At 32.7% G+C, this 25,757-nt stretch overlaps 3 protein-coding genes across 4 annotated transcripts; 1 reads left to right on the forward strand and 2 right to left on the reverse strand.

The window, feature by feature from the left end:
• On the forward strand, positions 1-15,446 carry LOC101251630 (DEAD-box ATP-dependent RNA helicase 8-like). 2 transcript variants are annotated; one of them, XM_004248532.5, is made up of 10 exons: positions 1-579; positions 2,434-2,494; positions 6,187-6,421; positions 7,066-7,304; positions 7,750-8,001; positions 8,079-8,259; positions 9,202-9,290; positions 9,372-9,445; positions 9,528-9,655; positions 14,896-15,446. In XM_004248532.5, the coding sequence occupies exons 1-9, from the start codon at positions 314-316 to the stop codon at positions 9,604-9,606; spliced, it is 1,476 nt and encodes a 491-aa protein (XP_004248580.1). In that variant the 5' UTR covers positions 1-313; the 3' UTR covers positions 9,607-9,655; positions 14,896-15,446. The 2 variants fall into 2 exon arrangements, with proteins under 2 accessions (XP_004248580.1, XP_010327321.1); XM_010329019.4 differs by having other exon boundaries at positions 9,528-9,638.
• Positions 15,447-17,370: 1,924 nt separating this feature from the next.
• LOC101260087 (remorin-like) lies at positions 17,371-19,191 on the reverse strand. Its single transcript, XM_004248585.5, has 5 exons — positions 18,975-19,191; positions 18,145-18,192; positions 17,987-18,074; positions 17,829-17,910; positions 17,371-17,755 (listed from the first exon to the last, which is right to left on the reverse strand). Exons 1-5 carry the CDS (start codon positions 19,120-19,122, stop codon positions 17,552-17,554), a joined length of 570 nt encoding a protein of 189 aa, XP_004248633.1. The 5' UTR covers positions 19,123-19,191; the 3' UTR covers positions 17,371-17,551.
• Positions 19,192-21,806: 2,615 nt separating this feature from the next.
• Positions 21,807-24,827, reverse strand: LOC101251338 (actin-depolymerizing factor 10-like). Its single transcript, XM_019215883.3, has 3 exons — positions 24,695-24,827; positions 22,952-23,217; positions 21,807-22,035 (listed from the first exon to the last, which is right to left on the reverse strand). The coding sequence occupies exons 1-3, from the start codon at positions 24,695-24,697 to the stop codon at positions 21,885-21,887; spliced, it is 420 nt and encodes a 139-aa protein (XP_019071428.1). The 5' UTR covers positions 24,698-24,827; the 3' UTR covers positions 21,807-21,884.
• Between the last annotated feature and the right edge of the window lie 930 nt (positions 24,828-25,757).

Below are 25,757 nucleotides of genomic sequence, written 5' to 3' on the forward strand. Positions count from 1 at the left end.
TCAGCCCGTTCCATAAAATGGTATAAGTTAAAGTGACCTCTCTGCAATTTAAACAAATTTGTTTTGCGCCCTAAGGCCCACCGTTTCTGCAATCATTTCTCACATTTTCTTCACAACATCTTCAAAATTCTCTAAAATTTCTACCAAAAATTCTATACAATTTCTTCAAATTTGGTAGAACTTTTTTGTTTGTACATTTTTTTGTTAGATCGAATTTTAAGCTTCAGATAATACTTTTGTGGACGGTTTTTGTTGCTCCAATTAGTATTATTCTTTAGGGTTTTTGTTTTGAGATCCGGTTTATTTATTGGTTATGAATCCCAGAGGAAGATATCCACCGCCGGGAATGGGAAGCGGCGGCGGAGGCGGCGGACGCGGGGGCGGAAACATGTACCCTAACGCTAACCCTAATTTTCAACCGAGAAATCCACAGCAGTATGTGCAGAGAGGTCCGGTGAACCAGCAGCAGCAGTTTCAGAACCAACAGGCACAGCAATGGCTCAGAAGGAACCAGTTGGCATCTGATTCTACGGTTGATGAGGTTGAAAAGACGGTACAATCTGAAGCAGTTGATCAAAGGTAGTTTTTTTTTTTGCTATAGTTCGGATTCATTCGAGATGTTTAAGCCTGTCAGTGCAGAGTACTACAGCTCTTACCCATTATACTTATGTGAAGGGTGTGGAGTTAGTAAAAAGATGTGGAGCAACTGGTACAGTTCAAGCCGTGAAACAGCCTCTTCCAGGAATGTAGGTTAAGGCTATGTACCATAGATCCTTGTGGTTCAGCCCTTCTCCGGACCTGCGCATAGCCATGCTGGAGCTTTGGTTCACCAAGCTGTCCTTTTTTATGTGTAAAGTTAGGAAGCATACCTGCTCCCGCTTACCACATATGGATGATATCTGTTAGGAGTAGTTTAAATTTAGGTTGAATTTGACTTCTCTTTGAAACACGTGGATGTTATCATCAAGTGTAGGTAGATTAGTTTGTGTAAGATTGATATCTTTCTACCAAATTAAGTTAAGAGAAGTTGTTCATACCAAAACAGTATATGAATTTGAATTTTTAAATTGTTGATAATAGCGGGAAGTTAGTTGAACTAATGATTTAGTGGCTGTCGTCATTAAAATTAGTCGTGCTTAATTATTTTTTTTTAGATTAGTTTGAGTCATTTATAAGGCTGCATTGTTGGAAATTCATAACTGCATGCTTGGAGATATTTCTGTGTTTATATAGTTAGATAAGTGAGAACAAGTAAAGCCAAAACATGTGTTTGGAGAAGTCAAGGTGATCTATATATAATAGTGGACATGGATACTGACGTATTGAGTGTTTTGATTGACTTATTTTAAGTAGCGTTTGAATTTTAAGCTCTTTTTTTTTTTATATTTGGAGCTGTTTCGGCAAGGCAAAAAGTGCTGCTGTAAAAGTATAAAACTAAGCAAAAAGCCAAAAGTTGGGTATTCCCAGTTTATGACTTTTAGCTTTAAGCTACTCAAAAAAACCCCAATCCAAACACGCCCATAGTATTTATGTGTGATGCATAAAACCTTGTTTTTGGGCTTGAGCTTAGTAAATGGGTTTACGATGAACGTAAGAGCATTCTATTTCTAGGTTAAGATAAGCTTGGTCCATAAGTACATACATTTACCAAGATCAATGTTGATTGAGTTAATGTTTGATGGCTTCACTCAAGTTAGCAAGTTCTTAAGTGTTAATACATTTCTTGCCTTAAAGACTACTTCATTAGTTGACACTTTTGGATGCAAATGTGATGAGACAGGGCGGTATAAGACTAGAAATATATAAAAGTCAGTTTTAGTTTTCATGGACAAAATGCTTTAGCTATTCAAATGGTGTTGGAACTGCTTTTTCGTGAATGTTGTTTCATAAAATTTTATTTAAATGCAACAAATTAAAGCATGGTAATACAAGTGATTTCAATGTTCAGATCCTCCTTAACTCCCTAATTTTAAGGCCAATATGACTATGTATCTTGTGAATTCTGGGACAATCGAAGAACGTATGGTCACTATATTACAAAAATATAGAGAGATGGTCATGAATCTTGATATGATGCCTGCAAAAAACAAGGGTGATTGGGGGGGGGGAGTCTTGTGCGGTCCACTCATATGATACAAGTTATTAATGCTGAGCCTTAAGGGGCAAAGGGGTAGCCTTACACCAAGGGACGTCATTTTTGAGGGAACTTAGCTTCCGTACGCTGTATAGTTCTGATTATTAGCTTCAACTAGAATATCTTAAGAAAGATCTTCCCTCAAAGTTTAACTATATAATACTTAGGTTTGTAGTGTTTGGAAGGTCACTTGGGGTTATATGTCTTTCATAAGTCTTGTTTATCTTATAAATTATGTTGTTGAAAATATTTAAAACGTAATTGAGAAAGCTAAATCATCTCATTTTCCTCTTCTTTAGTTCACAAGACTGGAAGGCGAGGTTGAAGATACCACCAGCGGATACTAGATACAGGACAGAGGTAAAACTTGCCTTTGTCAACTCTTTATGCAATTAGTTGAATTTGTCTTGATTTATTCTCTTGACGATGGCATGTCAAGGCGAAAGTCTTTATTGTTTTTCTTAGACATCATGTTTTTTTTATTTTTTCTCTTTTATTACTCAAACTGAATGTACTTTACCTTTTTTTGTAAACTAGTTTAGTGCACATGCTATGCACATGTGACTTGTGTCAACCAATAAGGTTACATACGCAAGAAGAACAAGATTCTTAAAAAGTAGCAATTAACATGAAAATTAATATTATATTTTCTTGAATGGTTTTAAAAAAATATTGTATATCAAAAATAGATATAACTATGTGCATTGTACTTTTACCCAATCTCATAAACAAAATCTTAAAAAGTTACTACATTAATATTGTATTACTCTTTTGGAGTCGTAAAATAGAAGTTATACAAAGAAATAAGAAATTACATGATATATTTTTAAAAATATTTATTTGATATTTTGACTTAAATATAATGTGTTCATGTAAGAATTTTTTTCGTAAGGATAGTATTCAAAACACTTTTTTTTAAAAAAAGGATAGTAATTCAAATCATTGGATCTTTGATAATTCAATAGTGGATTATATTTTTTTAAAAAAAATTTATTAGATATTTTGACTTAAATATAATGTGTTCATTTAAGAATGTTTTTGTAACTAAGGATATTAATTGAAATCATTGGATCTTGATAATTAAATAGTGTATTGTAAAATTTTCAAATTTTCTTTCGGCGAAAGTTGTATTGTGTCTTGATAACTTTAGAGTTGCTCCACAACATGTGTTCAACCCAAGTTAAGAAGAATTGCCTCGAAAATCCAACTAACTATAGAACCAAAAAGAAAAGAGAAGAAGCATAATCTTAATCAATATACAAAGAAGTAGAAAATAACTGATGTTGGATTAACCCTCATTTGATTGCACTTAATAAATATCTTAGTTGTAATCATTCAAATCTCAATCATTAAGTCTATTTGTTTTCAAGGTTTGAATCATAATCATTAAGTGCATTGTTTTTCTTATTTTACAATCACAAAATGAATCTGCATAATTAAGATCTATAACAAAGTCTTAATAATATTAAGATGTCTATTTAAGATTTTGTACAAAGATGACAATTCACCGCTGCTCCATCTACTTTTACCCATCACCCACAACCACCACAACCACCACCACCATCAATCACCAAAATCATTTGATATCACCACTAGCCATCATTTGCATTCGTCACCGCCAATCATTATTACATCCACTAATCACTATTGATAATTACCATAATTAGTCAACATTATATATTGCTAACTGCCATTAGTTATTAGTATCATTCCACTGCTAGTTATTCAAAATCAATGCATATATCATTAAAAAAAACATATATAATCAAATGAATCTGAAATCTTAACATGATATACTTGCAAGAGGATGCATATAAGAAAAGGGGCGACCTCAAGTCATAATTGCTCTCCAAAATATTATATAGTTTGTCATTAAAATGGCTTAAGCTTAGGGAAAATCTGTTCATTTTTGCCGCTGCACCCGCGCCAACACGAGACCGGTCCGGGGTCCGTGTGGGATTCGGTCAGCCCACATTGGATACTTTGACCCGAGTCCATGGACAAATTTTGGGGAAATTGAGATTTTGATTGAAGATAAGATAGATTTAAGACATGAGATATGGCATACCTAAATTTATAGTCCCTTTGTCTACTTTTTTAGCTTTTCTTGTTGGTCAATATTTATTTTTTCAAGCCAAACTCAGAGAAACTAAGAATTCAAGTGGTTGTGATCCGACTTTTGGTAGGTAGTAGGAGCAATCTGTAAGGGGAATTGGTGGATGACCTTGAATGACTTCCTTTTTCTTTTTTGAGGGGGAGAACTAGAGAGCGTGAAAGAAGAAGTTGGTGGTCTTTCAACATTTAGAATATCGCTATATTTTTATTTTATAATTTTGGATTGTTTAGCCGAATTCCAACACCTGTATCCATACCTGGATCTGTGCCCCCAGATCTTAAATTTTAGATTTTACCGAATTCAACCCTTGGATTTGCGTCCGCGACAGGCACCATCACCCGAGTCCAAGCAACTTAGTTTTTAGTAGTAACTAACACATTCTTTTGATGAAGAAAAAGAATATATAAAGCATCAATCAATGATGTTGTTCTAGTATATAAAGTAAAATATATTAAGATTTCTTCTTCTCCAAAAAAAAATATATATCAGTTCTTTTCTGAGAGAACAAAAAGGTTTTGAATTTTTGGTTAGAGATAAAACTTGAAAGTATCCGGGTGGAGTTTGCATAATTAATTTGAGACCTCCCAAAAAGTCATCAATTTTGATTCTATTTAGTTGGACAATCAATGTTAAGCTTACTGGAATTCTTTCTTTGTATGATATTTGACTATTTGTGATTAATTCCCCTTATCATACATTTTAGGAGTCTTTTTTAGTTATCCTTTTCATATATTAATTCTGACTTCCCACATCTCTAAACTTCAAACTTCAAACTTCTAATACCTTTTCTTTACTTAATTATGTGTTCCACACTACCACTCACGTTCAGGTTTGGTTCTTTTTTTTCTCTCTGCGTCAAGCATGTGAAATTTCCTTGTGGTGATGGGGGTGGTGAGACTTGAACCTAAGACCTCTCCCTGCTCTAATACCATGAGTTATGTGACGATCTAATCTAAAAATTAGTTTTAAATGAGATAGTCACACTTCAATAATTTACTTATGAGTTTTTTCCTTCCTTTCTGCCGTCTTATTTTTTCTGCGTGGTGTCTTTGAACTAAACTATCTCCATCTTTCCACATTGTAATAGTGTTCCCGAAAAACTGTTAGTGCCCTGTGCGAAGAGGCGGGACATTGATTAAGAGTGGAAATGGGAACTTTTAAGTGGAATAGCAATAACAAGTTGCTTCTGTAGAGTTGTGGGAAGTCAGAAATTTGCTTTTTCGAATGTCATGCAATTTTTGCTCTTTATTGAGGTCTTATGCAAGGATTCTTCATATCATGTAATATGTAGCAGTTAATATTTTGGGGATTAAGATTCTGCAATATCAACTTTCTATGTTCTTTTAACTCTAAGGGGCCGTTTGATTCCAAGACACAAGTTATACATGAATTAGTAGTTTAAAGATTAACAATGAGAGTATTAATTTATTAGTAAAGGAAAGATACAAATTTGAAGTGACTAGGATATTTTTGTTATTCTAATCCATGCATTATTAGTGCTCGTATTCTTATTTCACATTCAATCCCACATAAATATAGCTTATTCAAGTTCTATTAAAGAAGTATAATGCTAACTAACACTGTAATATGCTATGTTAAATTTTATAAATAGATTAATTTCTCTGTACTGCAGCAACCAAACCATGTCTACACAATGGTGGTTGTTATGACAAGGTTGATTATTTTTTAACACAGTCAAGTGGTCATTATGTTAATGTGAATCAGTACTACCTAACCTAGGTCTGCACGTCTTGCTTTAAATCTCATGTTCATTAGGTTGGTTTGTTTGTCAATTTTGGTTTCATTCTATGATGATGATAGTAAAAATATTTGTAGGAAAACATTTTTCATTGTTCTGCATGCATGTGCTGCATTTGTACCTTTGCTTCCTTGCCTCCTTTGGACTTAACTTGGATACTGTCTATTTTCCTGGTAGGATGTGACAGCGACCAAGGGAAATGAATTTGAAGACTATTTTCTTAAGCGTGAATTGCTTATGGGAATTTATGAAAAGGGTTTTGAAAGACCATCTCCAATCCAGGAAGAGAGTATCCCAATTGCTCTTACTGGGAGTGATATTTTGGCGAGGGCCAAAAATGGAACAGGGAAAACTGCTGCCTTCTGCATTCCGGCATTGGAAAAAATTGACCAGGACGTCAATGCCATTCAAGGTTCTGACAAGCAATTCATAGTCATATTTTGAAGCCTTTATTTGTTCTAGTACATGTCATATTGCTTACTATGAATTCAGCCAGCAATCAGCTCTTTTTGGCCCCTAATTTCTTTTCTTTATATTGAAATTGCTATATAGCTGTGTGTAAACCTTGTGTGCATCGTCTAAAAAATAAATTTAGTACATTGTGGCACAATAAATGACTTTGTAAAGGAACTTGCAGAGCTTGTAACAATAAACATGCAGAAGTTCTCTTTTTATACGATTGTTTTTGACATAATTACATAAATGCCAACATCTGAATTAATCTTGAAAAATACTTCTACGTTATGAAGAGTTTGAGTTAAACCTAGTTAAGCTCGAGTCGCTGTTGAGGTCAGCATTTATTGACTTCAGGCTGGTTTGTTTGACGATGAAGCTGAAGTTCACAAATTGGCTTGGCATGACTTTAGAGTTTTAGATAAAATTTAGATGGCAATTTGAAATTGCAGTTGGTTGCACATTGAATTGGCTCATGAAAGTTGTTATTTATACTGGTGTGTATACCGAAAGAAATCCACTTTATTGTTTTCCATAGAAATGAGATTTGGTTCACTCAGTTTTAGCTTGTGTTTTACTGTTGTCTGTTGTCTCTTAATGCAGTTGTTATCCTTGTTCCTACGCGAGAATTGGCTCTTCAAACATCTCAAGTTTGCAAAGAACTTGGGAAGCACTTAAAAATTGAAGTCATGGTTACCACTGGGGGGACCAGCTTGAAGGATGATATAATGCGACTCTATCAACCGGTACATTTACTAGTTGGAACCCCTGGAAGAATACTCGACCTTGCGAGAAAGGGAATATGTGTTTTGAAAGATTGTTCCATGCTTGTCATGGATGAGGTAAGCCATCTCACCCATTTATTTAATCGGATCTGTATGCACTGTGTTTTCTTGAGAGAATACAGAGAAGACTAAAATAATGACGTGCTTATAAAATGATTGTTTGTGTACTTTTCATCATGCGCGGCTACTAATATTTTAGAGAAAGACTTTTCAACATAAGATCTCTGGCATACAAAGTTTTCTTCCTAATTAATGTGGGAGAATGTAGCATAAGCTGGTTCAATATGTCTTTATCCAAAAATTAAAGAACTCATACGGCTATGATATATGCTTCAAATGTACAAGTTATTACCTTTTCAAAATGAACACACCTAAGGACTGTTCCCCATATGGTATCTTTCTATATATCACCTGTTCAAAAGAAAATGTAATCTTTATGTTTCGAGTGAAAACACTTTACGTGACTACTAATTCTATCTGTGTGCATACTTATGTCCTTCAGGCTGATAAGCTTCTTTCTCCGGAGTTTCAACCTTCCATCGTGCAGCTGATTCGTTTCTTGCCAGCAAATCGTCAAGTTTTAATGTTCTCAGCTACATTCCCTGTCACAGTCAAGGACTTTAAAGAAAGATACTTGCAGAAGCCATATGTTATCAACCTTATGGATGAACTTACTCTCAAGGGTATAACTCAATTTTATGCCTTCGTAGAGGAAAGGCAGAAGCTTCATTGCCTTAACACTTTATTCTCAAAGGTTAGTACCTAACTCAAGTAAGCTTGAATGTTTTGAAGTTTGCTGCAATTCATAAATTCAAAAAACTCTTTTGACAGCTTCAAATCAACCAATCAATTATCTTTTGCAACTCTGTAAACCGTGTGGAACTGCTTGCCAAGAAGATCACAGAATTAGGCTATTCATGCTTCTACATCCATGCAAAGATGCTTCAAGATCATAGGAACAGAGTATTTCATGACTTCCGTAATGGTGCCTGCAGGAACCTTGTTTGTACTGGTATGATACGTGTCATCTGCTTGAAACTACTAGTACTCATACTTGCTATTCCTTTCTGTTGTTATTGCTGGTTTTTGAGGGGCAGATTGTCATCTAAGTTGGAATTTGCTCATTGTTAATTATGGTCGTTGTATAATGTGTGGGTGCCTCTGTATAATGGGTTACATGTGTGGGTTCCAGGGAAGTTAACTGAGAATGTTTGTGCGAGGAACTTCCATTTTTAGCTTCGCAGTTGCGTTCGTATCTTCATCATGCTTGGTGTTTTTCAATTCACTGTAATATTGTTGTCTATGTACATGTGGAATTTCTGCAATCTACCCTGACCTGTTTGGTGAAATATTCTGATTTGACTATTGTATGATGATCTAGTCCTTCTGCCTGTTCTTAGATGATGATTCTGGCTCGGTAACAAATTATTCACACTCGATTTCCTTTGGGTCATCTCAGGGTTATCAAAGGCGCGCTTTAAGCACGCTTAAGCCCTGAAGCGAAGCTCAAAACGTGTTAAGCGCTTCGCCTTCATTTATGTGCGCTTCATATTGTCATCAAGGTTCTTAGACAAACGTTTCCTTGCCAATGAGCCTCTTATGAAGAAGTGAAACTAGTTAATTGACATTTCACTTTATCATAATTTTTTTTCAATTTCTTTGGTCATATATTTGTCATTTATGTTTATAAGTGTTAGACTTGGACTAAAATATATATTTGATGTTCTTTTCTACCTTTACGCCTTTTTTCATTGAAGCACACACTTTATTTGCGCTTTGAGCTCAAAGCCCCCCCGGACCTTAGAGCTTTTCTGCGCTTTTAGCCTTTGATAACACTGGGTCATCTTTTTCCCATATAGATAACTAAGTGAACTTCTTGTAATTATATTATGTGATGTTTAGTTCATTTTCTTGGTCGATTGTGCAACCTTTTATTCTTTTATGTTGGGTGCAGATCTGTTTACTAGAGGGATAGATATTCAAGCAGTCAATGTTGTTATAAATTTTGATTTCCCGAAGAACTCAGAGACATATTTACACAGGGTATACATTACAAATCTTTGCCCAGTGAATCATCTCTCTATATCTATATGTGCTATTTTCTTATTACATATATTTTTGCAGGTTGGGCGATCAGGGAGATTTGGGCATCTTGGTTTAGCTGTGAACCTGATTACTTATGAGGATCGCTTCAACCTGTATGCATATAATATCTCTCTTTTGCCATAGAAGTTCATTTAGTTTATGTACTTGGTAATAATATGGGATCTTATCTAACAGGTACAGAATTGAACAAGAACTAGGAACAGAGATCAAGCAAATTCCTCCGCACATAGATCAGGCTATATATTGCCTTTGATCAGTTAGCTGCTCGGTTATGGTGCACCAATGGTGAGTCTTTTGTACAGGTATGCAGTTGTTAGAGTTCTGAGATGAGCTACCTGAGAATCTTATTTTTTTGTATGCAGATTTAAGTGCAGTCCTATAAGTTGATATCTTCTCAATGTGTCAATTACTGATTATTTTCCACTTTATTTTTACTTGCATCTTGCCTTGGGGTTTATTATTTATTTCATCACCCCACCTCGTGGGTGCGAGGGAGTATGAGCAAGGGTTCCGACATTATGGACAATGTGGGTAAAAAGTTGTAATCCTGCCACATTAGCCCCTTGTGGTGTAAAATATGGAAAGGTTTCCACATCTGATGGTTATGGGTAACAAAGCTAGCTCTGCCATATCTGTGCCTGGATGTGGTGCAAAATAAGAAAGGGTTCCTGCATCATGGACAAATTTGGTAAAAAGGTTTGTTCAAGAGGGTCAAATTTAGGCCATTAATTGGAACATAGTCTCTTTGACAGGAAACTCGAATTAATTAAAGGATAGATATAGGAGAAGAGTTGATATTGCATGCTTTGTGGAAACTAAATGGAAAGGGCAAAAAGGCTCAAGGAGATTGGTAACACGAGTGATAAATTATGGTATTGTTAGATAAGATAAAATTAAGAAATAGAGGTATTGTGAACTAATACTTGAGCCTTCAGGATAAAGTTGTAGAAGTAAAGCGAGTTGGAGATATGATTATTGTGTTAGTCTTTCTTGGGGAGGGAGACAATCAATGCCATTAGTTCCTATGCTCCCTAAAAGGGATTAGATGCAGAAGCGAAAACTAAATTTTGGGAGGGATATGAACACACCGTTCAAGGGATTTCAGGATACCAGCAAATCTTTATTGGGGAGATCTAAATGCACTTGTAGGTAAAGATAGCGATTGTTTTGCCCGAGTATATGGGGATATGTTTATGATCAATGCCATTAGTTCCTATGCTCCCCAAAAGGGATTAGACGCAGAAGCTAGAACTAAATTTTGGGAGGCATATGAACACACTGTTCAAGGGATTCCAGGATACCAGCAAATCTTTATTGGGGGAGATCTAAATGGAATTTGAGGGTATAGATGGCGATCGTTTTGGCCAAGTATATGAGGAAATGGTTATGATATCTAGAGATGATGAATGTAAGGCTGTTCTAGAGTTCATTTTAGCTTATGATTTAGCTGTAATTTTCACATCATTTGTTTATCTTTATTTGTATTTATACTATTTATAGAAGTGAGGAACCCTAGAAGTTGAAGACCAAAATTCTTTACTAATATTTATTTTGTATTTTAATAATTAAATGGAAACCAAAAATTGTACTTGTTCCGATCCAATTTATGTAACATTCTTTCCTTTTTAGTTGGTCCCAAAGAGAACATCACCTTTTTATAGTTAGTAATATTTCAAAAGTCTTCCTTTCCTTTTTAAACTCCGTGCCCCGTCAAACACCTTCACATAAATTGGGATCGGACGAGTATTATATTACGTCTTTCTGAATAGTTGTCTCCTTTATTGGTGACAATTTTTTGTATAAAACAATTTGTCTGCTAGAAAAAAACTTTCAAACCTTTTATTGAAAGGACACTTCTCTTTGCTTTAGTATTTTGTAAATACGTTTTTTCAGTGTGGTTTTTATGGTTGGGATTATGAACTAACAAGTTAGTGCTAATTTTTGAAGGAATAATTATTTAAAATTAAACATAATGGAGAAAATAACCAGAACAAGTTTTTGATAAGAAATGGACAAAATAGTCAATAGGCTTATTAAGTCATGTTTATTTATTTTCATAAGATGAGCATATTCAATTTCATATTGCAAAAGCCACATATTCATACTCTTGAAAATTGTGACTTTTGTAATCTGTAACTTTTGCGACCCTTTGTTATTTATATGCAAGGTATTAAAAGTGTTTGTATGTTACGACTCAACATAAACTCTTGATAATGGATTTGAGAGATTAAGAGAAAGTGGAAGAGAACTAAAGAGGGTTTTGTATGACCTTCCGAGGATCAAATGGGGTAGCTTGACTCTTATCAAAGCTCAGGAGATTGGAGAGAAGTTGTTGGCCATGAGGGCTTGGGGGGGATTAGTAGGGATGCAAGCAGTATGCAGGATAGGCCAGTGAATTGCATTATGGAGGTAGCTAGAGAGGTGTTGGGATTTCAAGGGGATTGATAGTCGAGTGGAGTGGCACAATTATTTACTATGTATGTAATCCAATTTGATATCCAAGATTATCCCCCCCCCCCCCCCCCCCTTAAAGACACATGTTAGTTTAGCTAATGTGTATCATTATGTAGCTGCTTCTGATTTCCTATATTATTTAATATTTTGTTTTGACTGTTGATAATGTCTCCCTACAAATACTCTGTTTGACTTTTATCATATAATCTTTGAATAAATAATTTAGAAAATAGTGGTAAGGTCTGCATACACTCTTCCCTCCATAAACCCCACATAGTTGGATTCCGCTGGAGTATGTCGTATGGAATTTCCATATTAATTTTTTTTATTTTGATTTTTGATTTTTGATTTGGGTTTGGAGCATCATAAGAATAAGAATATATTATTTCAAATGGTGCAAAGTTTATTGACCTGTAATATTTATGGGTCCTTGCTCTACAATCTCTCTTTTTTACACTGCCTTTTCTTTGTTTTACTACCAATTTATTTTCAACAACATAAATTTAAAAAGAAAAAATAATCCACAAAATGTGTTAATAAGTTGTTCCAACTGAACGATCACAATATTTGCTATTTTTCAGGACAAGATTTGAGAGAATTCTTAATAATATAAATGGTGAAGGGCCAAACCTATCCCTGACCTAAGGGATTTGTTTCAAGAATGTCAAACATTTTTTGTTTTTTGAGTATCAGTCCCCAATCACCCACCCATTGTTCTCTTTGGGCTTAAACATGACGCTAAAAACTAACAGACCTCTCTACACTCAAATATAGTGGCTTACATGGCAGTGTGTGAATGGTTCAGATGTAACCTATGAATAAATTTTATTACCCCACCTATATATTATATATTGGTCTGATTAAAACTCATATAGCTTCCATATTAGTTTCTTCTGATTAGAGCGCTTCAATTCTTTCTTCTCAAAGTCCATGTTCATTCCTCTTCTTAACCCAATTCTTCTATAAGTTCAAAACTAGATTCAAGTGCATGATTTTGCAAGTAAATAGGTTCATTAGGCTCTTGGCTTTAAGGACATAGGAGTTGTGATACCATCAGAACATCTTTTATTCCTCTTAATTCCAGATACACCAAAAAATACAAGCCGGCATCATCTGTCTAGATATTCATGATGGATTTTCCAACTCTCATTTTTCAACTCTTCATGAACACCAACACTCATATGCTTCCTTTGCATCATGATCCATGCCACTCCAAAAAGTGAAAAGAACATGCTCTAGGTATCAGTTGTAGCTTCCCAAAGAAGTAAGGAGATTTCTGACACACACACACACTCAATCCATCTGATTTAGAAAGATATTTTGTGTTAAACATGCTCTTCGATATTCTTGATATGGTGTTTTACTAGGACAAGACAATCAGGATTAAGCTGGCAAATGCCTTCTTTTTTGAGGTGGCAACAGACTATAGCACCAATAGATGCAGTAAACCATTTATACAAGAGGAGATCAAAAACTTCTAAAAAGGCTAAAATATACTACGCAATCTTACAAAGACTCCAAAATCTTACGCAATCTTACAAAGACTCCAAAATCTCCAAAATAGATTCAGTGTCTGAAGAAAATTCTTCTTTACATATAAATAGAACAACAAAAGTGATTTCACCTTTACTTTTCTAGATTGAGCTACTGATCTCTTCAAAGCATCTCAGATTTCTCTGTCTCGACAGTCCACCAAATACAGGTAGGTATCATTTTCCATCTGCTTTTTTGCCTAGGCTAACCTTCTCCGCTGTTCCAACTTCTGTAAATCCGGAGAGTGATTTGGCATTAACCATGAAATCTCTTTCATACGTAGATATTCTGAATTTGTACAGTCACATTACAGTGTAGGAGTAGTGACAAATAGTTTCAGGTTCCTTGCCACAATGATGGCATGTGGAACACTCTTTATTAGATTTTCTTGTGTTAAATATACTTATTTCACCATCAACCAAACAAAACAAGCCACTTTGTATATGACTCTTGACTTTTAAGATATTCTTCTATGGCCATACCTCTTATCATATTGGGAGCTCCTTTCATCAACACATTACAATCTTCAACTTTGTTAGATCCCTTTCTCATTTCCCAGCCACCACATTTCCTCACTTTGCTCCGAACCCGTTCACTTCTGCATAAACTAACATAAATTCCCGCTTAACTTATGTTGGTATTAGTATGCGGAAAAGAACATTGGAACCGAATATTGTATGAAACAATGCTATGTTTTATTTGGAGGGGATAGGTAAAAACCAAATATTTTTGACATTATTGAATTTTATTTGGTATTATTCTTTCCACTAATCCCAATAGGGATGGCAATGGGGCGAGGCAGTTGCAGGGCGGGGTAGGTCTAAGTCTATGTGGGGGGCGGGTTGGAATAATTTTTTTAAGAAATTAAGCGGTGCGGAGCGGGTGGCGGGTTGGAATAATTTTTTTAAGAAATTAAGCGGTGCGGAGCGGGTGGCGGGTTGAATTTTTTGTCATTTTTTCTTAATCTCCCAGCTTTAACTGTTAGTCTAGTACCATCTTCGCTCTTTCTTTATAGTTTTCAAAGAAGTACCCAAATTATGTAATGGGTTTTAGTTCATAAAATTTAATTGAAATGATTGGTAAAGAAAATAGAATTTATGTACTGTGTTAACAAAATTGTGTGTTTTAACAAAACAAGAACTAAGAAAATAATTGAACTAGATCTTCACAGTTAAGAAAATATAATAAAAAGTTAAATTTGTGTACTGTTCTAGCAAATAACATAATAAAGAAAAGAAAAAAAATTGACAGAAAATAAGCGGGGCGGGTTAGGAATAGAAAAAAATGTTAATCAGGGCAGGGTGGGGCGTATTAAAATTTTACCCGCCACATTGCAATCCCCAAGTCCCAACCTAACGACACCTCACATTTTCTTCTCAAATGCCCATAAATTGGAAAAGCCTGAAATAAAGGCATCATCCAATGTGCAATAATATGTTTATTGCTGTGTCATGAAAAAAACAATTTTATTGTGCTGCCAGCACTTTTCTTTCACCCAGAATAAGGGTAGGGCAAACACGTGGAATATTTATTTGAGCCATTTTTTTCCTTGCAGAAATCTCATGTTGAAGTTGTGCGATGCCTGTGATGCTGAGATAATGGATGACTTGGCTGTTTCATGGTTGCCGAGATAACTGAGTTCATCTTTAGTTCTAGTGACGAGTTTTAAGTTAATCCTAAAAGACTTTAGCAGTACATACTGACAATGGATAGGTCCAGTCAGAGACTGACCGTTGGTGAGTCCCCTGGTTAATGTAGTATTTGGCATTTGTCGCTGTTTCCTTTTCGGTTTATGTCTGTTGGATAAGATGTACAAGGTTTTGCTCTATGGTATTCATCTGCGGCATATGGTGATGTGGGAGAATTGGTCATGGAGAAGTGATACCTAAAGATGTTAAGTGACGGAGTAGTCATTTTTGTGCACTCATAGAGATTAATATCAGACGTTTCAACCAGTGTCTCAGTATGTGTACCAGAAGCATTGTACTCCTTTCAGCTCTTATAGCTTTTTTCCTGTTATGTTGGTGTTTGGAATGATGAAGCAGGTTGTGTCTGCATGAATGTGAAGAGTATGGTTTTAATTTTATCTATTCTGGATTTGAATAATTGAATCTTTCTCTGCCTTGTCTCTATTTAAGTTGTAGGGTTCTGTTTGGCCGGAAAATGTTTTCCAATTTTTTTTTTGTTTGGTTGGATAAAACGTTTTCCAAATCACAACTCATTTTTCTCAAATGACTTTCCTTAAATCTAAGGCCTATTTTGAAAAATATTTTGCTGACTTCAATTTTTTATTTTTTTTATGCACCTGACCCACTAACTTCCTATCACTCCCCCCTCCGCCCTCAAAATAAAAATTTAAGTTTGTTTTTTAGAAAACAGTGTGTGTGTGTGTTAGATATATATATATATATATAATAATTTAATTTTATCAAGTCATAATGCTTCGTTCATGTGGTAAGATTTTATTAAGTAAACGGGATTCTATTGCATAAATTATTGAGATATGTTTTTCAAACTAACTAGTGACATTTTACATATGAAATGCACAATTTCAGTAGTTTATGTTCAAGACTCAAAACACAGAAGATTGTTTAGGTATTTATAATATTCTACCTTAAAGATAATTATAGAGATTGTTTAGATGTATTTATAATATTCTACCCTAAAGATAATTATAGACTCACACATTTGAAATTATAGATTGACAGATTTATTTGACAAGTTCATTATTATGATGTTTGAACCGACTAAAATAATAATTATCAAGTTAAATAATTAACGAAAGATAATATCGATAGGCATTTTGCCAGGAAGTTGGTGGGCCTATCATGAATTAGGTCGGGGTGGCTGGTGGTTTCGGGATCCCGTAGAAAATGCTTAAAAAATGGATCACCCATCCCATCTTTTAGGTTCCATTTGGGCAATATGTATCCCGCCAGGCCAATGGCTGCTTCAGCGGCTGCAATAGCTATAACAAAAATTGAGAAAATGTCTCCCTTTAATTGACGATTATCAAAAAAATCAGAAAATGTTACAAAATTGATTAAATATTGTAACATGTTTAAACTTAATCTAAGCTAATGTACAATCGTACAGTTTCAAATACTTTTGTCGAGTCTTTTTGTGTAATGCATTCGGTCACAGAATATGGAAAAATATTCATTTTTTCAAAGAAATATAATTTGTACCCATAAGTTTTAAAACTACAGAAATATTCATAAGTTTGTTTACATTTAATGAAAATGTTATGTGAAAGTCGTGACAGTGAGCACAACAGTTAAGATTGTGAAAACAGAAAGAAAATAAAAGAAAAATAAAATTGATTTCGACAAAAAAAAAAACTACTATTATTACTTGTAAAAACAATATAAATATGTGTATCATTTCATAAAATTTTTATAACGAATTAGGAACAAAATTTAACCTAAAATTATAGATGACGAGTGTTTCTAATAAATATATATTAAAACTCGGGGTAATTTCTAAAATTTTTAAAAGTTTCCAATTAATGAATTTGGCCAAAAGTTTTCCTAAAATTCTGTCCATATACACATTTATTTGGTGCACTATTAAAAGTTATAAGTCTATTAACCATAAGCATCATTAAGCTTAAACCATTATTAAAACTTATATAATGCACTAAATTAGTGCTCTCTATATTGCAATGTTTTGAAATTTACGTCTCTTGGCCTGATTGATTGTTTGTAAAAGTCTCTCCATATTGTGAGGACTTATTTTGGATAGCTAATCCTTAGAAAACCAAATTTCTCTTCTTTAGTTGAAGTTGCATTAGAAAGCGGTGCCTTGAACTATTGAGTAAAGTTACTGCCATGTGACCATGAGTTCACGAATTTGATTTTAGGGGGTGTCAAAATATAAAGAAATAAAATCGTACAGAAGCCAAGAAGTGTCAGTATCTAATATAGATATACATAAAAAAATTCTAGCTATACAATATAATTTTCCGTCGAAGGAGTGTCGACCGGTGTTGCTCTGCCACTGAGATCGCTGTGAAAGTAACATCTTATAGAAATGCAAGATAAAATTGAGATTTGACACTTCATTCAACATGAGTAGTTTTGATATGCAGAGTAGAAAACATGGAGAACCAAATTGCACACTCATTATAGAATAGAACACACATTAAAAAAAAACAGCAACATGAAATTTACTATAATCAAAGTTACTTTTTCATAATCTTCATACCATGATTAACAACTACAGCATCCAAGAAGCTTCTTCTTAGGGGTTTGCCCCGTAGCGCGATACGTTGCTGCTCTCTCCTCTGCTTTCAGTAATTCTTCCCCTCGTCTCGCTTCAACCTCGGCTCTCTTCTCATCTCCCTCCTTACGAATCAACGCTACTTCATTTTTTATCTTCTCCGCGTATTCTACTTTCTTATGCTCTAGTTGATCCTATCAAACACAGAAAATGTTCAAAAAGTATTTTGATGCACGTATAGTATAGTCGGACTCTAAGTATAGTTACCTCAAGTTGTTTCAGTTTAGCTTCAAGCTTTGCTGTATGAGTTTTCTCCCATGTTGCAACTGCAGAGAGCTTCTTTTGTGCCCTACTCAATAATTAAAAAAACGATTACGCGTTGATTATTTATGCTACACATATATTGAAAGTTTTGAAAATCCTACTTGTTGTTCACTTTGCTTTTTTTACTTTCTTCCCATGCCTTGATGAAAGAGGATCTTTTCTCATTTTCAAGCTGTGAAAGAGCAATATCTGAATAAAAAGCTTATGTTAAAACACGTCTGAGATTACTATCATTATACGCGTTGTACGTAAAACGTACCTCTGTCAAGAGATCCTTTTGAACTTTTCTTTGATGAAACATCGGTATCTGTTAAAATCAGGAAAACAATAACATCATACATCACGATATCAGAGAATCACAACGAGCATCCAGAGAGCGGATAGTCTCCTCGAGATATATCATATATGCAATAATGTGGTGACTTACTTAGTAATTCAAAAATCGCGTTGCTTTTCAGAAAAAAACGACAACTATACAGAGAGGTTGAGTTTACTAGCTGTGAAGTTATTTATCAGGCAATGAATTAGGGCAAAGTTCATTTTGGATTCTGAGGAAAACTATGCAGTAATTAGAGAAAACGATGAGCCAAGAAATTAGTACTCAGTACAAACAACTATTACGGCTCAGTTCCAAACAAATTAGTACTTCTATCATTTCAAAGAAATTGAATGGATTCTGTGTACACCCTCAAATTAGTACTCATACAAACAATTACTACGGCTCAGTTCCAAACAAATTAGTACTTCTATCATTTCAAAGAAATTGAATGGATTCGGTGTACACCCTCAAATTAGTACTCATACAAACAATTACTATGGCTCAGTTCCAAACAAATTAATTTGGTATCGTCTCACATTCATACCTTTTAACTTTTGGTTCAGAGAAATAAACACTTAAATATACATAAAGTTAACTAAGTAGATATACATATCCTACCGAAGTATATTTATCCTAAGTAATTTCTTACGTGTATTATGTCTCATAAAACTCACGTATCTAGTTATTCAGCTTTGTAGTATATACACATAAAATCAAAATAAATAAATCTAAATTAAACACATTTATATATTATGCGTTAATTATTATACCTTGAGGTGTGAGAGGTTGATGAGGTAGAGTAGTAGTAGTAGTATGATGAGGTGGTGGTGGTGGTGTGGGAGTAACGACGTCGTTTGGAGTAGTTATGGATGCAAGTGGTGGTTCTTGCTTTATTTGCGTTGCCACTTCTGCTTCCATTTCTTCCTATTTACTTTTTCATCAAACTCTCTATTACTCAATTTCTAACAACCATGTTTAATGTTTTTATTAAATAAATAAATAAATAGTATATAAGTAATATTTATTAGCAAATTGATAATATTTTAACAATTTTTTTTTTTAAGGATAGTTCCAAAATTCCCACCGCTTATTATTTCATCACCATCTATTTATAGGGTATCATTTTGATTATGAAAATATTTTTTTAAAAAAGACCTTTTTTTTAAAAAAAAAAATATTTCATTTTATTTTAAATCTATAATTTATAATATTTTATTATTTAATTTTTAAATATATAATTTTTAATTTTTTAATATTTGATTTTACTGTTAAAGTCAATATACCTTTTCGAACTAGGTGCGTTCATATACGGTAGTTTAATTTGATTGTTGGTTAAATCGAAGTATAACCAATTTAATTGGTTTTAAAATTATTAAAATTAAATAAAATCAAATATAATGTATATATATATATATATTGATTTGATTGTTATTAATTTTCTTTTGGTTGATTCGATTATACGATTATTAACTATAGATAAAAATAAATTCATTTAAAACAAAAATAGTTAAATTGACTAACATTACATAACTTTCAATTATTGTTTACTATGCATAATGCTTCGAAATTCATTATTTGATCTAAAAGGAAGAGATAATAATATCTTTAATCACATAAAGAATCGTCATAAACATTCATATACATGATGCAATAAGATAGATATTCTCACCTTGCTCATTTTTGCTTTCATCAGTAAATTATATTAAATTTTGATAAAAAATACATATAAAATATTTAAAATTATTTATAAAAATAATATATCATGCATGTATCATAGTAAAATATATGTATACAATTTGTCAATTTTTAACTTTTTTTTTTTTGGGTAAAATTATAACTAATTTAAATATTATTAATTTATCCAAATTCATAAATATCCTGAGCAAGGGAGTATTTATTTAATATCTAAACTCAGCAAAACAACAAAAAGTTGTGGCTGCTTTTTGATATTTGGATTAATTAAATTTTTTTTCGAGGGTGGAAAACGTGGCTTTTGTATATTATGCCACCTTCATGTAAACATGGATATCATCTATCAACTATATAAAGTATATTACAGAAACACTCGTAATAACATATTTAATATAATTTTATAAATAAAATATAACAAGATTGATATATGCTAATTATACTTTTTATCTATCAAAAACTGTTTCTAATATGAAAAATATTTTAAAGCTGCTAAAAAAAACGAAAAAGAAAGATATGAGAATTAAGAACAAAATTACTCATATTATTTAAACAAAAGAAAAAGAAATTATAATAATGAAATATGCTATAATCCAAATGAAGAAATATTAATGATCTTTCCGTAAAAGTAAGAAAACAATAATTTGTGAATATGATATATGTGAATTTATGATGCTTTTATAAAATTAGATATTTTATGCCTTTAATTTTTACCATTTTATAATATATTATTTGAAAAAACTCATGCTTTAAGAAGGTTCAAGTAATGTATTTGACCGAAAAAAAAAATTCACTATTAGTATTTTTTCCTTATATTTAATGATACACCCTTTTTTTAGAAATTGTAGAACCACCTCTGGCCAAGAAGGCGAAAGGTATTATATTTATGGACTAATCATAAAATCGATATTATATGATATTAAGGGGTTATTTCGTAGAGTGTATTAAAGAAAATAATATTTATATTCGTTTAATGTATTATTCATATTATATTTGATATATTTTTCTAATCTATGTATATCTAATATTTGTATTAGTAATACACTTCATTGTGTATTGAAGAGTTTATTACTAATGCCATCGATTTCTATGCATTAGTTATGTAATGGATTCTAATACATGCATTAACAATATTAAAGACATAATTACCCTCAAAAACTTTTTTTACATCCTTTACACTATACTTGGGGAGTGTATTTTTGTGAAAAAGTATTTTTCTAAAAAAATTATGTAATACATAATTAATATTGGCATTACTAATACACTATATTTTATATTATTTTTATACACTATCAAACAATCCCTAAAAATAAATGGAACAAACTTAAGATCACACGGAAGGAACTAAAAATATTTGATATCAATTTAGATTTAGTTGAAGATAAAGCTCAGTTCGTTCGTGTGTGTATATATATATATATATATATTGGTTTTATTGTTTCCGTACAACAAGCTAAGGATGTGAAATGATCTTTTAATGAAAAAATGGAGAGTCAAAAATCAAAAGTTCGAGGAAAGAAGGAATAAAACTCAACTAAATAATATAATAATATAAAAGGATTTCATCACAATGTCACATGACCATGTTAATAATAGTTTACAAATCAAAAATTTCAAAAGACAACTGAAAAAAATTTTAGTTAAAGAAATCACAACACAATTCCTTAAAAACTAGTAGTAACAAAGAAAGGTCCAAAAGGCAAATTAAATAAGATTTTTTTTTAATAGTTGCCCACCAAAATAATAGACAGTAAAATGTATATTTTCTGCATATTACCTATAATATACAAAAAATATACATATTTTATACATTAGTTTTATGTATATATTTTTTGTATATTGGTGAGGGAGTCTAATTATTTCTGGGCCAGCGACTAAACATGTTAAAAAAGCCCTTAATATAGTAATGAATAGAGGCCCAAAAAGTATGTGAAATTGCCCTTAATATAGTAATGAATAGAGGCCCAAAAAGTATGTGAAATTGAGAGAGATTAATGGATTCTTCCAACAAAGGTATCCAAACTCATCTCACTTGGATCAGTAGCTTGAAGTTCAACTTGGACACCATCTAATTCTCTCCTGAATCTGTCTTTCGAACTTGCATACAACATCTTACTTCTCACCCTTGCTGTCTCTGGTGACCTATACACACACACACACAATCCAACATTGTCAAATCACACATAAAAAAAATTGTGAGCTTTTTAAGACATGTCTTGTTACATATCAAAATGAAGTTGTGATATGGTAAGATGAGTTGTTGACATGACTATATTTAGTATTGCATTACAATTTTGTACATGTGGCGGCCTTAAATGTGTGACCTAAATTGTGCAGAATCTTCATTTTCAATATCGTATTTGTGTCAGATTCTTCAAAAATATATTGCTTTTGAAGAAACGGACATGTAAATATTTTTGAAGAGTCTGAGCAACATAGGAATCCGCTTTCAATGTTGCATTTGTATCAGATTCTTCAAAAATACACTACTTTTGAAGAATCGGACATGCAAACATTTTTGAAGAGTGTGAGCCACAAAGTTTGAGACAAGATTTGAATAATACTATCTCCGTTTCACAAACACTTGTCTAGTTTGACTTGATACGAAGTTTAAGAAAATAAAGAAGATTTTTATCATGTGATTCTAAATTAAATTTATGTCAAATCTACAAATTACCCCTTACTCTTGTGGCCTTAACCATGCCACGTGGAACGTAGCTATCAAAAACAGAAAATCATTCTTTTTGAAACGGAGAAAATGGTATATAGACATAATATCTCATCAAGATTTGACTCTATTAAATATCAAGACTATATGTTCTAAATATCAAGACTATATGTTCTTTGACAAGGTTTAGAGACTCACAATTCAAGAAGTAAAACATATTAAATGATAGATAATTGGTAGTTATGTTGTTCAGATACTTCAAAAATGTCAGTGCACCCGTGTTAGATCTTTTAAAAATGAAAAACTTTTGAAAGATGTGACGTATAACTAACAACAATTTTGAAGGATTCGAGCAGCGAAGTTAAATAGGTTGTGATAAAAATGATTTACCAAGCAACAAAGAAGATCCTGCTTTTCTGGACATTTTCATCAGTAGTCCAATCATAGTCAAAAACAGCATAACGACATTCACTTGGAGGCATGCTATTAGCAAAATCATCATGTGTTTCCGTCTGTCCACCAACTTTCTCAACCACAACTTGCTGAACAGATTCATCAATCTTGAAAACTAGGTACCTATGGTTCCTCTTTGCTTTCAACTCCAAGAACCTCAGCTTGCATTCATCACTCACTGCTATTCCTGATGCCGAATTCGCCTATCCAACAAAAAACAAAGAAAGATAGAAGACATACATAGATAATAAACAAACCATGTCACGGACTGTGTTATTTCCTGACAGTGGCGGAGCCAGAAATTCTCATAAAGGAATGTAAGAATGTCACACTTTTGATTTGAACTTACCACCTAAACAAATTTGAGCTACCTTTTCTACTACACTAAAAGATTCTCTTGTGTCAAAAGGGATTTAACCAAGAAAAAGGTATGCAGGAGCATGAAACATCTCAGATTTATATAGGAATCCAGGGAAGGGCCACACTCAAAAGTAATATTGTGATCTATAGGTCACACAATATTAGACAGTGACGGATCAAGAAATTCTCATAAAGGAATTCAAGAAAATGTAAGAATGTCACACTTTCTATTTGAACCTACCACCTAAAACAAACTTTGAGCCACTTTTTCTACTAAACTAAAAGATCCCCTTGTGTCAAAAGGGATTTATTCAAAAAAAAAATTTAGCCAGGAGCATGAAGCATCTCATGTTTATATAGGATCCCAAGGAAGGGCCACACCTAAAAGTAATGTTGTGATCTATAGGTCACATGACATTAGACAGAGCTAGAAATTCTGATAAGGGAATTCAAGAAATGTAAGAATGTCACACTTTCTATTTGAATCTACCACCTAAAACAAATTGTCATTGCTACTACACTAATAGATACCCTTGTGTCAAAAAGGATTTAACCAAAAATAGGTATCTAGGAGCATGAAGCATCTCGTGTTTATGTAGGATCCAATGACCCAAAAGTAATGTTGTGATCTACAGGTCACCTAACATTAGAAAGTGGTGCCAGAAATTTCCGTAAGGGAATTCAAGAAAATGTAAGAATATCACATTTTCTATTTGAACCTACCACTTAAAACAAATTTTGAGCCACCTTTGCTACTACACTAAAAGATTCCCTCGTGTCAAAAGGGATTTAACAAAAAAAAGGATAGCTAGGAGCACGAAGCATCTCGCGTTTACGTAGGACTCAGGGAAGGTCCACATTCCAAAGGGATATAATATTCGTGATCTATAAGTCACATGGAGATCGTTTTACCATTACTTCAAGACTCCATCAAGGGAATTTAACAATATATGATAAACGTTGTTTTTAAACTTATTTGCATAGTCAAAATTTACCAATGAATAGGATTCAACTGAATTTCCTTCGAACCATATAGCTTGGCCCTTAAAGTTAGGGCAATTGAATATTTGAACATAAACTCCTTGAAATCATTGTCTCTTTTTAGGAATTCTACTACATTTTCACTCCCCTTTGATAGTTTTTGATGATATATTATTCATTTTTCAATAATATTATCATACTTAGACATATCACGTAATAGAATACACCAATACATTACAACTTATGTACCATATAGTAAAGAAAAACACTCAAGATCTAGCTATGTTAAAACATAATATGATTTATGAAAGTGAAAGGAAAAAAGTACATAAAACATACCATTTGAGTATCTAGCAATACAATTTTGGTGTTTTTCTGAAAGAAATGAAATAGAAAGTTTTTTCTTTTGGCAAAAAAGAAAGAAAAGGAAAGAGTAGAAAGAAAAAGATCCTTAATTTTGGGTAAAAGAACAGAACAAATGTTCAATATAGAGGTTGTTTAGGACTTTTTTAGGACAAAATTAACATGGTCCATAATTTCATAATTATTATGTAACGACTAATGACCATTTTGTTATATCAATATTGTCACCCACATATTATGGTTATTCATTATTTCTCCTATTATTGTGGATTAGTTTTTGGGAGAATTAAGGCCAATCAATGTAATGGAAAATACATTAAACATTCAGTTTAGTGGTATCGATGAGATTTTTTGACATGATTCTTAAATGTAATTTGTAAATCATCGAGATATTTTTAATACCCTTTAAATTTATAAATTATTCAACATAGTTATAGCTAGTAGACATGAAAACACAACATTTTTGGACAATTCTCATAACTTTACATTTATGAAAATTCAACTTATTTGTACAACTCTTGAGAAATACTTAAGTGGTTTAATTAGGGGAGAATGCATATTAATTAACTGTGAGTAACTGCTAAGGATTTATGTGTAAGAATATGTCATGAATCGATAAGCTTGGTGTAAATAGGGTGTGGGTATATTTTTATCCAATTTTATGTTATTTTTATTGAAATAACTGTCACATATAGCAAACAGAAACTTCATATTTGTATGCTGTAACTATAGTTTGCATAATTGCGCTCCATAATAAACATGTTATGACTATTTCACTATAAATATAAATCGTTGACAGCTTCTCAATTCAATTTTATGTGTTTGTATATATGTATTAAATTTGAATTTGTATATAATTGAATCGAAATAAAACATTTGTATATCAAATATCGGTCTCTCTCTCTCTCACTTTATACAAACATAAATATTTTGTATAATCTATGTTTGTATAAAGCGAGAATGAGAGAAAGGCAAAAAAGAATGGACAAGAGAATATTTGTATTGTATAATTATAAGTGTATAGGACGAAGATATATGC

The sequence above is a fragment of the Solanum lycopersicum genome, chromosome 10, assembly GCF_036512215.1.
Source record: "Solanum lycopersicum chromosome 10, SLM_r2.1".
Lineage (NCBI taxonomy): Eukaryota > Viridiplantae > Streptophyta > Magnoliopsida > Solanales > Solanaceae > Solanum > Solanum lycopersicum.